Consider the following 16326-nt stretch of genomic DNA (forward strand, 5'->3'; position numbering starts at 1 on the left):
TCCTAAATATCTACAGTCCACCTAAATACTACGCAAGCTTCTTTGATGAGTTTACTGAACTGCTGTCTATAATCTGTATTGACATTGACTGTGAGTTTATTGTTGGTGATTTTAACATTCATGTTGATAACCCCCAGGACAGAGGGACTAAAGAACTGTGTTGTGTTCTTGATAACTATGGACTGACTCAACATGTGACGGAGCCCACACACAATAAGAGGCACACTCTGTACTTAATTATCTCCAAGGGTCTGAACATTTCAAAGGTTGTGGTGACTGATGTTGCTCTCTCTGATCATTCCTGTGTTTTCTTTGACAGCACTATCTCCGTGCACACAAATGTTCAAACAGAGATAATCACAAAACGGTATATCATTAAAATACCAGTGAAACATTTATTCAGCTTTTCCCTTCCACACCCACCCCTCTTGGGTCTCAGTCAATGAGCTTGTAGATCATTTCAATTCTAAAATTACAAATGTTATTGATGCCATTGCACCCACTAAGGTGAAGGCTGTCTCTGGTAAGAAAAGATCTCCATAGAGAAATGCCACGCTGGTAAGAACAGAAAAAAGAGTGTCGAAAAGCTGAACGCAGGTGACAAAAAACAAACCTCCAGGTTCACTATGACATCTATATTATCTGAATGGTGGCCGATTAGGAGAAGGGGAGATGCAACGAGACCTGGGTGTCATGGTACACCAGCCATTGAAAGTAGGCATGTAGGTGCAGCAGGCAGTGAAGAAACCGAATGGTATGTTGGCATTCATAGCGAGGGGATTTGAGTATAGGAGCAGGGAGGTTCTGCTGCAGTTGTACAGGGCATTGGTGAGACCACACCTGGAGTATTGCATACAGTTTTGGTCTCCTATTCTGAGGAAAGACATTCTTGCCATAGAGGGAGTACAGAGAAGGTTCACCAGATTGATTCCTGGGATGGCAGGACTTTCATATGAAGAAAGACTGGATAGACTCGGCTTGTACTCGCTGGAATTTAGAAGATTGAGGAGGGATCTTATAGAAACTTACAAAATTCTTAAGGGGTTGGACAGGCTAGATGCAGGAAGATTGTTCCCGATGTTGGGGAAGTCCAGAACAAGGGGTCACAGTTTAAGGATAAGGAGGAAGTCTTTTAGGACCAAGATGAGAACGTTTTTTTTCACACAGAGAGTGGTGAATCTGTGGAATTCTCTGCCGCAGAAGGTAGTTGAGGCCAGTTCATTGGCTATGTTTAAGAGGGAGTTAGATGTGGCCCTTGTGGCTAAAGGGATCAGGGGGTATGGAGAGAAGGCAGGTACGGGATACTGATCAGCCATGATCATATTGAATGGCGGTGCAGGCTCGAAGGGCCGAATGGCCTACTCCTGCACCTATTTTCTATGTTTCTATCTATAGGGAGAGACTTTGCATTTACGGTTTGGAGCTGAGAAATCCAAGGAGGTCCTTCTTCTCTGACATCATCGCCAAAAACAATAATAATGCACGTGCCTTGTTTGCCACTGTCGACAGGCTAACAAACCCCCCCCTGTGTCAGTAGCCTCTGAACTTCTATCCACCAGGGCCTGCAATGAATTTGCCTCCTTCACTGACAAAATTCAGAAAATTAGACAAACAGTCAGTGCCTCCGTAACAGGTACAGGATGTGTGTCGTCCTTGTGTCCACATAAAACCAATTCAAATGCCATGACACAATTTTGTGCGATCAACCATAAAAACCTGGAGGACATTATACAACATCAGAAATCCTCCTCCTGCTGCCTTAATATTCTGCCAACAGGCTTTTAAAAAGATGTTTCAATTATTTGGCCTCAGATCTTCTACAAATTGTAAACACGTCTCTTCTCTCAGTTGTCTTCCCACAGGCCCTGAAAACTGCAGTCATCAAGCCACTCTGAAAGAAGAACAATCTAAACATGTCACTAATGAGCAATTACAGGCCCATATCAAACCTTCCATTTTTAAGTAAAATCATTGAAAAAGCTGTTTTTCAACAGCTTAACAACTTCTTTTCACTAAACAACAGTCTTCCAGTCAGGTTTTCAACCACACCACAGCACTGAGACTGCTCTTGTTAAGGTCTTCAATGACATCCACTTAAATAAAGACAGTGGCAAAATTTCAGTCTCAGTTTTACTGGATCTCAATGCAGCATGTGACTCGGTCGACCACACCATATTACTATACCGATTGGAAAACTGGGTTGGACATCTTCTGTTTAACATCTACATGCTTCCACTGGCTCAGATTATGGAAAGCAACAAAATAAGTTACCATAATTATGCAGACAACACACAAATTTACATAACCATATCACCAGGGGACTATGGTCCCATACAAACACTGAATAAGTGCATTGAACAAATCAACGATTGGATGTGCCAAAACTTTCTTCAATTAATCAAAGACAAAACTGAGGTAGTTGTTTTTGGAGCCAAAAAGGAACGATTAAAAGTCAGCGCTCAGCTTCAATCGGCAATGTTAAAAACCATGAACAAAGCCAGAAATCTTGGTGTAGTCATGGATTCAGACCTGAATTTCAATAGCTACATTAAGACAATTACAAAGTCAGCCTACTATTACCTTAAGAATATGTCAAGGATTAAAGGACTTATGGCTCAGCAGGATTTGGAAAAAAATTGTCCATACATTTATCTTCAGTAGACTTGACTACTGTAATGCTGTCTTTACAGGTCTCCCTAAAAAATCGATTAAACAGCTGCAGCTGATTCAAATGCTGCTGTTCGAGTCCTCACTAAGACCAAGAAAATGGATCACATCACTCCAGTTCTGATGTCTTTACGCTAGCTTCCAGTCTGTCAAAGATTTGATTTCAAAATACTACTGTTGGTTTATAAAGCACTGAATGGTTTAGGGCCAAAATATATTTCTGATCTTCTGCTACATTATGAACCATCCAGACCTCTAAGGTCGTCTGGGACAGGTCTGCTTTCTGTCCCCAGAGTCAAACTAAACATGGAGAAGCAGCATTTAGTTTTTGTGCACCACATATATGAAACAAACTCCCAGAAAACTGCAGGTCCGCTGCAACTCTCAGTTCTTTTAAATCGAGGCTGAAGACATTTCTGTTTGATGCTACCTTTTATTAAATCAAATAATTATTCATTTCTTACACTGCACTGTAACTTTTATTCTTGTATTTTATACCTGTCTTATTCTATTTTAGCTTGTTTTTATTTTCTATTCTCTTTAATGACTTTTTAATTGCTTTTAATTGCTCTTTAATGTTTTACGTAAAGCACTTTGAATTGCCTTGTTGCTGAAATGTGCTATATAAATAAACTTGCCTTGCCTTGCCTAGCACAGCTGGTAGAGCCGCTGCCTCACAGCAGTAGAGACCCAGGTTCAAACCTGACCTCAGGTTTTGTCTGTGTGGAGTTCACAGTTTCTCGCTGTGACCGCGTGGGTTTCCTCCCGGTGCTTGACTTTCCTGCCACATCCCACAGATGTACGTTTTTTTTAGCTTATTGGCCTCTGTAAAATTCCCCCTAGATGAGAAAGTAGGATAACAGAACGAGTGTGAATCGGTGATGGATGGTTTGCATGGACTCAGTAGACAGAAGGCCTGTATCTCTAAACTAAACTAAACTTCTTAAAGGGGAGTTGATCGCATTTGGAAAAAGCTCTACAGGTTGCTGTGGGAAAATGAAAGAAAAGATGCAATGGAAGCTTATATAGGAGATCCAAAGTTATGGAAGGCTATGTTTTATTCTTCCAGGCACTAGAAGGTAATGGAAACATAATATCTGGATTTCAATGCCAGTAGATAATCCCTGAATATAGTTTTGTAGAAAGTTCAATGTCCTCAGTCTTCAAATGTTGTACCTTACCAGCTTAACTTCTAATAGCAGCATACTCTCCAGTCAAATCATACCATAGGTGAGTATAATCAAGCCATACGCAAGTCCAACAGATGGTGCAAAGAAAAAAATACTGGGTGTGGAACACAGTGCTACAGTGTTATGGTGTACATTTATAGAGAAAGTGCAGATAACGATGTGCAAAATCCCTAATGAAGTAGTTTGGAAGATCGGGACTGCACACTAGCTTTTGGGAGGACTATTCAATATTCTGATAACAGCGGGGAAGAAGCTGTTCCTGAATCTGATGGTAGATGCTTTTAAGCTTTTGTGCTTTTTGTGACAGGATTGGGGAGGAGTAGGAATGACCAGGGTGGAAAGGTCCTTGAATTTGTTGGCTGCTTTCCTAAGGCAACATGAAGTGTGGATGGAGTCAATGGGGGGAATACACATGTGATGAACTGAGCAACATCCAGAACTCCATGCAATTTTTTGCAGTCTTTTGAAGACATCATGACCCCTGGCACGACAATATTGGACTGTGACTGGATGAGTTGCATGTAAATTAGGAGCTGAAGCAGGCTGCCCAGTCTCCTAAGCCTGCTGCATCATTTAGTAACATTGTGTTTGATATACTTGTAATGTCAAATCCTAATTCTTATCCACCCATAGTAACCATTCTGAAAGGTGAAGGCTGCTCGGGATCTTAGGTTTAATTACTTTCATTTAAGGAAAGTGCCCTCTCACTCTGCTAAACTTCAGTGGATACATGCCCAGCCCTTCCCATGTTTCCCCAAAAGATAATCAACCATTCTAAAGCATGAGCATCCTTCCTTAAATAACTTCAGCACAGTATGTAATCTCCCTGGTGCCAGGTCAATGATGTTTCTGCGCAACTAGAAAACATTCTCAAGGAGGGAGGGTGAGGAGCCAGAAGTCTTTGAGCAGTTCTGGGCCCCATATCTGAGGAGGGTTGTGCTGGTGTTGGAGAGGGTTCAGAGGAGGTTTTGGAGAATGATCTTGGGGATGAGTGGGTTAACGTATGATGAGTATTTGACGGCTCTGGGCAAGAACTCGCTGGAATTTAGAAGGATGAGGAGGGATCTCATTGAAACTTAACGAATAATGAAAGGCTTTTTGCTGCAAAAACGTAAGGCAGAGGGAGAAGGGGCATCTTGCTGCAAGTAAGAATCTTTTTTAAAAGAAAAGGGTTTTAAAAAGTCGGAGGGAAGAAGTTACAGAGTTGCTGTGTCAGAGTGGCTAACTGCGGAGGCAGGACATTAGTGTGAAGCAGGCATCTGATATCCTTAGCTAGGGAGTGTTTCTAGCAAATAAAAGGGAAGCAAGCACTAGCGGAGCAGCCCGTTGGGGCCAGCCATGTTAAGGTGAAGTGCTGTGTTGAGGAAAAGTGCATCTTGAGACTTTGGCTCGAGAGGCTTCAGAGAGAAGGGCTGAGGAGAGAAGAATGAACCTGTCAGGCCCTGAGTAGCAGCAAGGGGGAAGTATAAATAAGATTTGTGTGATACGCAAAGGAGACATGCAGGATCACGCGATGTGCAGCAGCTGCATGATGTGGGAGTTGGCGGACCACTTGGTGGATCCTGGTGACCACATTAGCAGCAAATGTTGGTTGATTGAGGAACTCCGACTGAAAGTTGGCGACCTGGAGTCTGAGCTTTAAATGCTGCGCACATCAGAGACGGGGAGAATTACCTGGACGCTGTGTTTCTGGAGGCAGTTACGCACGCTGGAGTAACTGCTTCCAACGTGGTCCATGGTGATGAAGAGGTTGTGACTGCTAGTGAAGCTAGCAGGGGAACAGAGGTGAGTACTGAGTTAGAGGACCCTCAGCCCTTGAGCTTGTCAAGCAGGTCTGAGATTCTTGCTCCCTGTGCAGGCAAGTGTGGGGACTTTTGGAAAATTGAGCAATCTGTCCAGGGCACCGGGATTCAGGGGGCCATTCGAGAAGAGATAGGGAAGAAAAGGATTGCTGTCATTGGGGATAGTATAGTTCAGGGCATTGACACTATTCACTGTCACAACGATCAAGAGTCCCGAAGGCTATATTGCCTGCCTGGTCTCGTCTGACCTGCAGAGGAACTTGGAGTGGGAAGGGAAAGATCCCGTCGTCGTGGTCCATGCGGGTACCAATGTCGTAGGTAGAATGTCGAAGGAGGTTCTGCTAAGGGAATTTGAATAGCTAGGCACCAAATTGAAAAGCAGAACCAAGAAGATAATAATCTCTGGATTGCTACCTGAGCCGCGTGCAAATTGGTATCAGGTTGAGAAGATTAGAGAGTTGAATGCACGGCTCAAAGACTAGTGTGGAAGAAATGTGTTTGAATTTGTGGGACATTGGCACCAGTATTGTGGAAGGAGGGAACTGTTAAGACGGGACAGATTCCACTTGAACCCAGCTGGGACCAGACTCCTGGCAAACCGTATAACCAGGGCTATAAATAGAGCTTTAAACTAAATAGTGGGGTGGGGGTCAACAAATTGGAAGTGTATGGGTGGACTAAAGGGAAAGAAACTGTTTGAAAAGTTACGGAAGTCTCCAGAAGTAATAGGACGGAAAGTTTAAGAAGGGATAAGAGAGTAAATCCTTAGATTTACTCTTATCCACAAAAACAAGCCCATACAAGTCTCCCACTCATTTCATTTGCTGATAAAATGTAAAGTGTGAATATCCCAATAAACAGCATGATTTTAATAGTTCCAATAAAAGTGGAGGTGGTGGGGCAAGGTGTGAAACATATAAGAGAGGTAGAAAGGGAGAGGTAAGATAGAGGAGAGAAAAGGCATGGAAGAGGAAAGTAATAGTCTTGAAAGAGATCAGGTGGAAGAGAGTGGAAGGGAGAGAGAGAGCGAGAGACTAAAGTTAATTTGTACCCCAATATCAAGAGTCTGAGGACAATTATTCTCCCCAGAATTATAAGTATCCATTTTACTTGGAGAAAATATGATCACTCCATATATCCACCAATATCCTACCCTCCACCCCACTCTCCTGACTAAAGAGGTAGTTACATTTTTGAGGTTCAAGAGATTGTCTTAATTTTGCATGAGTTGGTTAAATTGGTTAAAATTCTCATTCTTTTTTCCTACTTACCGCTGAAGAAAATTGTTGACTATCTTTTATTATTATTTTATTCTCTAAATATGGTAATGTTATAAATTTCACTGTGAATACCTTTATGATAATTGCATATTTGGTTCCAATTGTAGGTGCTATATCACTTTGGCTCAAGCTTTGTGGATGTATATGGGAGGTGCCCCAGCTGGACCTGCTGGTACTGGTAAAACAGAGACCGTGAAAGATATGGGCAAAGCTCTTGCAAAATATGTCGTTGTGTTCAATTGTTCAGATCAAATGGATTTCAGAGGATTAGGGAGAATTTTCAAAGGTATGTGAAAGTGCAAAGGTGAATTATCCTTCGAAAAATGTAGGCAGCATTCTGTGGCAATTTTGAATCATAGAAACATAGAAAATAGGTGCAGGAGTAGGCCATTCGGCCCTTCGAGCCTGCACCGCCATTCATTATGATCATGGCTGATCATCCAGCTCAGTAACCTGTACCTGCCTTCTCTCCATACCCCCTGATCCCTTTAGCAAAAAGGGCCACATCTAACTCCCTCTTAAATATAGCCAATGAACTGGCCTCAACTACCTTCTGTGGCAGAGAATTCCACAGACTCACCACTCTCTGTGTGAAGAAATGTTTTCTCATCTCGGTCCTAAAAGACTTCCCCCTTATCCTTAAGCTGTGACCCCTGGTTCTGGACTCCCCCAACATCGGGAACAATCTTCGCGCATCTAGCCTCTCCAACCCCTTAAGAATTTTATATGTTTCTATAAGATCCCCAGAATTTTATATGTTTCTATAAGATCCCCAGAATTTTATATGTTTCTATAAGATCCCCGTGCATTCTATAATCACCCTGCATTATCAGCCATTAATGGGTGGGATGCCAGAGGAAGTATTGAGACAGGTACAATAACAACATTTAAAATACATTTGCACATAGGAATATGTTCCCAATGCAGGCAAATAATAGAAGCTTAAATGGGCATCATAGTCAGCATGGACAAGTTGGGCCGAAGGACCTGTTTCTAGGCTCTATGACTCTAAACTGCAACTGAATACATACAGAATTTGATGGTTATGCATTTCTTACCTCTACGATAGCAAAACTAAATACAGATGTGCTAGAACGTTAATAATCATGTTGCATGGGTGACCTTCATGATTTTGATATTTTCTGCCTCAATTCACAATCCCACCTATTGATTTCAGCCTCTGAAATAATTACAATAAAGGTGAACATAACTCCAGTGAAAGCATCTTGTCTTTTCGTTGAATTTGACTACATTTTACCATTAATTTATGTTCAAACTTCTCAATTTTCTTGAACAATAGGTGCTGGTAAAGGTTCTGCCCTAACTGATTATAACTTCTCTCAACCTAAATGTTGATTGTTTATCTAACTCATTAACATCACCTCATTCATTTTGTCATTTAATCAAGGTTAACATATTGTTGCCTCTTTGAAAAAGTCAATTAAAAATAGTCAGACAGAATGTTCTCCAAACAAAACTAGAGTCATCTTGCACCGAAATAAGTACATCTCTGAAGAGAAGGAATGGGTGACGTTTCGGGTCGATACCTTTCTTCGGACTGGGTCTGAAGAAGGGTCTCGACCCGAAAAGTCACCCATTCCTTCTTTCCAGAGATGCTGCCTGTCCTGCTGAGTTACTCCAGCTTTTTGTGTCTATCTTCGGTTTAAACCAGCATCTGCAGTTCCTTCCTACACAGAAACAAGTATGTTGGTCCACCACATTCAGGCCAGGCAGTTTGCTAATCTACACTAATCCCATTTGCCTGTACTGGAACGGTAAATTTCCATGCCTAGCCTAATTAATGATCTATCTAATTGTCTCCTAAACCATTATCTATTTATCTAATTCCACCACCTTCTTTAGAAGTGTATTTCAGACATCAACCACTTGCCTTTATCAGATGGGACATTGAATATAAAATGTTGGGAACTAATTTTTCAGCTGTATAGAACTTTGCTTTGGGGACATTTGGAGTATTGTGTGCAGTTCTGGTTGTCGGATTATGCTTAGGAGAGGGTGCAGAAGAGGTTCGCCAGGATGTGGCCTGGATTAAGGAGCATTATCTTTAAGGAGAGATTGGACAACTTGGATTGTTTTTCTGGAGTGTCGGAGCCCGAGGGAAAGCCGGAGCAACCTGATAGAAGTACATAAAGTGTGAGAGGCATAGATAAGATGTCAATACTAGAGGCCATGGTTTTATGTTAAGGGGTGGAAAGTTCAAATGAGATTTACAAGGCAATTCTTTTAGATAAAGTTCTAGATGCCTGAAATATGTTGCCAGTTGTGGAGGTTGAAACATATATGATAGTAATGATTAAGAGGGATTTAGACAGGTGCATGAACAGGTAGGGAATAGATGGATATCGCCCATTGATCTGGGTATTGATTTATTATGTGTAGGCTGATAGGATGAGTTTAAATTGGCATCATGGTCATCACAGACATTGTGGGCCAAAGGATCTGATTCTAAGTCCGTGCTGTGCTATTCTATGTACATCCTCTTCTGCGGGCCATTTTAATGTAAATAACTGAAGGTCAAGAACTGATCCCAAGAGTTACTCCATTAATTACATTCCTTCAGCCTACTCCCACTATTTTTTTTCTATGTGACAGTTACTTATCAACCAATGCAAACACATTTTATCCAATACTGTTCGCTCTTAATTTATGTGGCAACTTATCAAATGCCTTTTGGAAACAAATACATCACATCTGCGTATCCTCTACAACTCCTCCTGCCACATGTTCAAAATATTTGCACAAATATTATTTAGCTACTGATGAAAATATCAATACTTACACTTTAATTTTTACATGCCAGTACTTTTTCAATGCCCTGCCCTCATCAATCTCCTTGGTTACCTGTTAAAAAAAATCTTTATCAGATTCATGAGATATGATTTCCCACACACAAAACCATGCTGACTATCTGTAATATAGTTATAGTCATATAGTCATAGAGGGATATAGTGTGGAAACAGGCCATTCAGCCCAACCTGCCTGCATTTAGTCCATATCCCTCCAAATCTATCCTATACATGTACATGTCTAACTGTTTCGTAAATTTTGGGATAGTCCCAGCCTCAACTTCCTTCTATGGCAGTTTGTTCCATACACGAATCACACTTTGTGTGAAAAGGTTACCCCTCAGATTCCTATTAAATATTTTCCCCTTCAACTTAAACCTATGTCCTCTGGTCCTCAATTCACCTACTCTGGGCAAACGACTTTGCATCTTACCAATCTATACACCTGACTATCCAAATGCTGGTAGATCCTGTCTCTCAGCCAACCCTCCAACAACTTTCCCACTATTGATATCAGGCTTGTTGGTCTATAGTTCCCTGAATTGTCCATGCGACCTTTCTAAAACATCGATACAACATTAGCCATCCTCAAGTCTTCCTGTGGCTAAAGATGTTGCAAATATTTCAGCAAGGACCACCACAATTTCTTCCCAATGTCTCACAAGGTTTGAGGATGCACTTGGTCAAGCCCTTGGGATTTATTTAAATGTATCCATTTAAAACTTTCAATAATTCCTCTTTTGTCATTTGTATACGATCTAAGACATCACAACTCATACGCCTCAATTCCTTTGCTTCCATGATATCTTCAGTCAAAACAGATGAGAAATATTCATTTAATGTCTCCACTATCTCTAGTGCCTCTATACAAAAATGTCCATGCTGATCTTTAAGGGCCTTTTCTCTCTTAAGCCACCCTTCACTCTTAATATGCCTTCAGAATCTCTTGGGATTTCCCTTCATTTTGTCCATCAGATCAATTTCTTATCCTCTTTTTGTCCTCCTGATTGTCTTCTCTACCTTTCTTCTACTCAAGGAGGTATTTGCTTGATCAGTGATATGCATCCTTCTTTTTCCTGACCAGAGTCGCAACATCTCTCATCAACAAAGGTTCCCTAAATCTGCCAGCCTTGCTTTTCTCCCTTATGGGAATATACTACTCCTGCACAATTGATATCTCACTTTTAAAAGCCTCCCGCTTCCCTCCCACTGACCTGAAAGCAGATTCACCCAATCCATTTCCTCAAGTTCCTGCCAAAAGCCTCCAAAACTGGCCTTGTCTCAATTTAGAACTTTAATTTGATCAGTCCTATCTTTCTGCATAATTATTTTATATAAAAACTAATAGAAATATGGTCACTGGCCTCAAACTGCTCCCCCATTTACTTGCCAGTCACTTGCCCAGCCTCATTCCTCAAGAGGCGGCCTAATGTTGCACCCTCTCTTGTCGGATCTTTTATATGTTGATTAAGGAAGCTTTTTTGGACACATCGAACAAATTCCATCCCACCAACCCTTTTACACTACAGTAGATCCAGTCAATATTAGGGAGATTATCCCTCTAAACTCGTCCTATCCATATATCAGCCCAAATGTCTTTTAAAAGTCATAATTGTATCGGTTTCTTTAGCTCATTCCAAATATCGACTACTCTGAGTAAAAGCATGTCCCCTAAGATGCCTGTTAAAGCTCTCCACTCTCACCTTAAGCTTATGCGCTCTAGTTTTAGAAATCTCTATCTTGGGAAAAAGACGGTGAGCGTTCACTTTATCAATGCCCTACAAGAACTTGTACACCTCAATAAAGTTACCCATTAGCCTCGTATGCTCATCGCCCCTTCTCCCGTCATGCAGCTACCCTCTGTGGCTCCGGTTCCAACATACTAGGAGCATGGAGAACCAGCTGGGAACAGCCTTCGCGACCTCCTCAATTCACTGTTGCACCAAACACCACAGCCCCACCGGGCTCGGACATGCCCCGCAAAGAGTGGGTCGCCCTGAATGGCTCTGCACAGGGGTCGGCCGGTTCAATGCCAACATGCATCGTTGGGGGTTGCGTTCATCAGCAGCCTGCGTGTGTGGAGCAGACCAGCAAACAGCGCAGCATGTCATTTTTGACTGCACTGTCCTCCGCCCCCCTGGTGGAGGGATAGACCTCACGGCCCTCGATAAAAGCACATTGAACTGGCTACAGTGCCTGGAGGGCGTTACATAACTTCTGCTGCCTCAAATGCAAGAAGAAGAAGCAGAATGTGCTCCAAAGAAAAAACTCCCAGCCGATCTAACCTCTCCCTATAACTCAAGCCCGCAAGACCAGGTAACATACGCTGGTGATTCTTTACTGCAACCTTTCCAACTTAATGACATCTTTAAAAATAGCTGGACAACCAGAACTACACACAATGCAGGCAATCCCCGACTTACGGTGTAGGTGACTCACATAAACTCCCACTTGCGTGTACAATTCACAATAGGTGGCTCAGTTTCTTGAATGACCTTTGTTATTGCAACGGGAGGATGGCGACGGCTTCCCATCTGCTTCATAGATACTGTATAAAGGCACAACCCAACCTCGCTGCTCTTCCAGTTTTGGTCACCGTCAAAAGAATGTGTTTTGTGGTTGTAATTGAACCCTCCTTTACTATATCCTCTAGCATCTCTCTACCATCTGTGTGGAAGGTTTTCCCCTCGGGTTCCCTATAAATCTTTATCCTCTCACGTTAAAACTATTTCCTTTAGATTTGGACACTCCTATCCTGGGAAAAAGATGAACACTACCTAATATACGTGCCTCATGATTTTATAAAAATCATGTTTTTATAAAAATCATGATGCCCCAAACCTCCTTCATTCCAGGCAAAATAGTCTCGTTCAGTCTCTTCTTATAACCAAACCGTCCAGTCCCAGCAAAATCCTTGTAAATCTTTTTTGCACTTTCTCTAACTTAATCACTTAAATTTTTTTAGTATTGTGACCAAAGCAGCGCACAATACTCTATGTGCAATCTCACTAACATCATGTACAGTTGGAACATTATATCCCAACTGATTCCCACAAAAATTGGCAAGCGTGCTATATGCTTTCTTCAAAACCCTGTTCACCTATGTTGCAATTTTCAGGGAACTATGTATAGTAAACCTTTATTATAACGGACCATAAGGGGTGGGGGAGGACGGGGGAGGTGTCTGTTGTTGCCGATTTTCCGCTATAACTGAGTGAGGTATTATTGTATGCAGTTGAAACAAAGAACTGCAGAAGATGGTTAATACATGAAAGGACACAAAGTGCTGGATTAACTCAATGGGTCAAGCAACATCTCTGATGAACCTGGATAGGTGACAGTGGGAGCCTTCTTCATACTGATTCAGTCTGCTAAGTTATTTCAACACATTTTGTCATTTTGTATACACTGGAATTTAGAAGGATGAGGGGGGATCTTATTGAAACATATAAGATAATTAGGGGATTGGACACATTAGAGGCTGGAAACATGTTCCCAATGTTGGGGGAGTCCAGAACAAGGGGCCACAGTTTAAGAATAAGGGGTAGGCCATTTAGAACGGAGATGAGGAAGAACTTTTTCAGTCAGAGAGTGGTGGTGTGGAATTCTCTGCCTCAGAAGGCAGTGGAGGCTAGTTCGTTGGATGCTTTCAAGAGAGAGCTGGATAGAGCACTTAAGGATAGCGGAGTGAGGGGGTATGGGGAGAAGGCAGGAACGGGGTACTGATTGAGAGTGATCAGCCATGATCGCATTGAATGGCGGTGCTGGCTCGAAGGGCTGAATGGCCTACTCCTGCACCTATTGACTATTGTCTATTTCACCTCAAAACCAGGCGTCAATGCCGCTGGTCTACACCAGCGAGCCCTTCTTCACCGGTTGATGAGGCTGTTGTTGCAGCTCACATTGTAGCCCTGGACGTGAGCTGTTTCGTCAACCACTGCCAACATCTTGATGCGCTGTCACTGTCAGGCTCCCTCCTCTCTCAGCAACTACCCTCTGTTCCTGTTGGCCTGTTGCTTTGCCCACTCCCCGCTTCCAAGGTGGAGTCTGTCGGTGACTCCAGGGGAGAAAGAGGAGGAGGCAGCAGTGGAGGAGGTGGGAGGTGGGTGGAGAGGCTGAGTTGTCATGACGACAGCCAACAGAAAGAAATGGTAACCAAGTCGCCCTGTTGTTGGCAGTGGTTTGAAGAAAGCTCTGCCTCCAGGGACTACAACATGAGCCACAACAACTACATCGATCGGACCGTGAAGAAGGGCTTGCTGGTGCACCTTGCGAGCTCAGCTTACTGTTGGAAGCCGAGGCTGGGTAGATAGTGCCAGCCGGGGCTGGGTTGATAGGTCTGTCTACTAAAATCACTGCTATTACCAAAATCCGTTATAAAAGGGTCTGTTAAATCAAGGGCTGACTGTACTAGTACTCCTATGTACTCCTGTGTTTCTCTGTTCTACAATAGCTCCCAGAGGCCTGCCATTCACTGTTTATATCAGGGCCTGGTTTAACTTTCCAACATGTATTACTATACTTGTCTGAGTTAAATGCTGTCTCTCTTTGGTTTTCCAGCTGTAAATTGGTTATAACTTTTCACTGTTGATTATACCAAAATTGCAGTGTCGTCCACAAACTTATTAATCATGCTTCCTAAATTCTCATCCAAATCATTAATTTAAAAAATGAACAACAGGGGATCCAGCACCAATCTCCATGGCACATCACTGTTCACGGTCCTCCAATCAGAAAAACAACCCTCCACTACCACCCTCTGACTCCAAGCCAATTTTGTATCCAATTGTCTAACTCAACTTGGATCCCATGTGACTAGCCTGTCATCCAAGATCTAGGCGAAAGCCTTGCTAAAATTAATGTAGACAATATTTAAATCTCTTCCCTCATTAATTCTCTTGGTCACCTCTTCAGAAAATGCAATGAAATTTCTGACACATAATTTCCCATGCACGTGCTGACTATCCCTGATTAAAAAATGCAGATGGATTCTCTGAATCTTCTTCACTAACTTTCCCACCAGGCTCACCAATCTGTATTCTCACTATCACAGGTTTAAATGCATCCCACTTTCCGGCAACCTTTTGTATGCCATCAAACTACTTCAATCAACTTGTTTTTGTCTAATACCATCAAAGATGGCCTTGCCACAATTTAGAACTTTAGAGCAGCCCTGTGCTTATCCATAACTATTTAAAGCTACTTTAAATTTTAAAGTGAAATGACCAGATAGAATTTCATTTTGTTCATAGGTAAATAAATGTTGTACTTATTTAGTTACTAAATAATTATTCACAATTTTTTTTAGGTTTGGCACAATCTGGCTCTTGGGGCTGTTTTGATGAATTTAATCGAATTGAACTTCCTGTATTATCTGTCGCAGCACAGCAGATATACATTGTTCTGATAGCAAAGAAAGAAAGAAAGAAAAAGTTTATCTTCACTGATGGAGATAATGTGTCACTTAATCCAGAGTTTGGCATTTTTATCACAATGGTAAGTGAAAATAGAAACAGAAATGCAGAAGGCCAATACATCTTACTTAGAATCTACAATATCAAGGCAGGCTATTTTAAATAACTGATCTATGCCACCATTTACCTTCCATTTGAGACTTTTTCTCCCTCTTATCATCCAATCCTGTCGTATATGTGGTCAACTAACAGATTGGATGCTTTGCATGTTCAGAACATTACATTTAAAAATCCGTCTATTATTTTTTCTTTGTCCACAGAAAGGAAACCCTGAAAGTCACCTTGCTCTCCAACCAGTGTCCAATTCCTTACACTCAGGGAGATGACTCTCTTAAGGATGCCACCCTCAGCCATGACTGTAGTTGGCCTTGCTGTCAGCAAGAGAGGATAATATACAAGAAAGTAATAATTATAAAATATTCTATTTTGGGAGAGGTGATGTGTTTCTCTGGATGCAATGTGATTCCAGGATGGTGCATTGCCTCCCACAAATCAAGGATATGCAGAAATCTTCCAGACAGGGAGGGTGATCATTCCTGAAAACAGCAGTTAACTGATATGTTAATATACACCTAGCAATTTTTCAAAAATGCTTATCTTTCCCTGATCCTCAGTCTTACTCAAATATCCCCGAATAGTATTAATTACTATTGCTTTAACAGTGGAGGGGGGATTCCATTTTTTCCCTCAATTTACGGCCTGTCCCAGTTCAGCGATATTTAAGGCGACTGCCAGCAACTAGGCTGTCACCGCATATTTGCCGGTATGTCGCGTGGTGTCGCGGGCATGGTCGTGCGTAGTCTTCATTGAGTCGTAGCAATGCTTGGGTAGTTGCGGAAATTTTATTCTGTTCGAAATTTTTTGGCGACAGCTGGCTTGACGCCAATGATCGTAGCTTGTCGTATCCTGTCATGGGCGCTCTTATAGGTTGTCGCCAGGTTGTCGCAGGTGAATTTGGTTGTCGCCGGTGCTGATCCACCTTTTATAAGAATTTTGTTTGTTTGAATAAAGTAAATTTTGGACATTTTGACCAAAGATTGATGTATGAAGTTATTGTATTTTGAAGTAGTTTCTCATGGCATTTCTTTCAAATATTTTAATTTCAT

The 16326-nt window shown here is 41.9% G+C and overlaps 1 protein-coding gene across 1 annotated transcript in view; it reads left to right on the forward strand.

Moving 5' to 3' along the window:
* The window catches only part of LOC144593844 (dynein axonemal heavy chain 8-like), a 624642-nt gene that overhangs the window by 342746 nt on the left and 265570 nt on the right, over window positions 1-16326 (forward strand). The window contains exons 44-45 of the mRNA XM_078399962.1: window positions 7047-7225; window positions 15055-15242. Coding sequence (XP_078256088.1) covers window positions 7047-7225; window positions 15055-15242 — 367 coding nt within the window. The remainder of the gene's footprint in view (window positions 1-7046; window positions 7226-15054; window positions 15243-16326) is intronic.

This window comes from Rhinoraja longicauda, chromosome 5 (assembly GCF_053455715.1).
Source record: "Rhinoraja longicauda isolate Sanriku21f chromosome 5, sRhiLon1.1, whole genome shotgun sequence".
Lineage (NCBI taxonomy): Eukaryota > Metazoa > Chordata > Chondrichthyes > Rajiformes > Arhynchobatidae > Rhinoraja > Rhinoraja longicauda.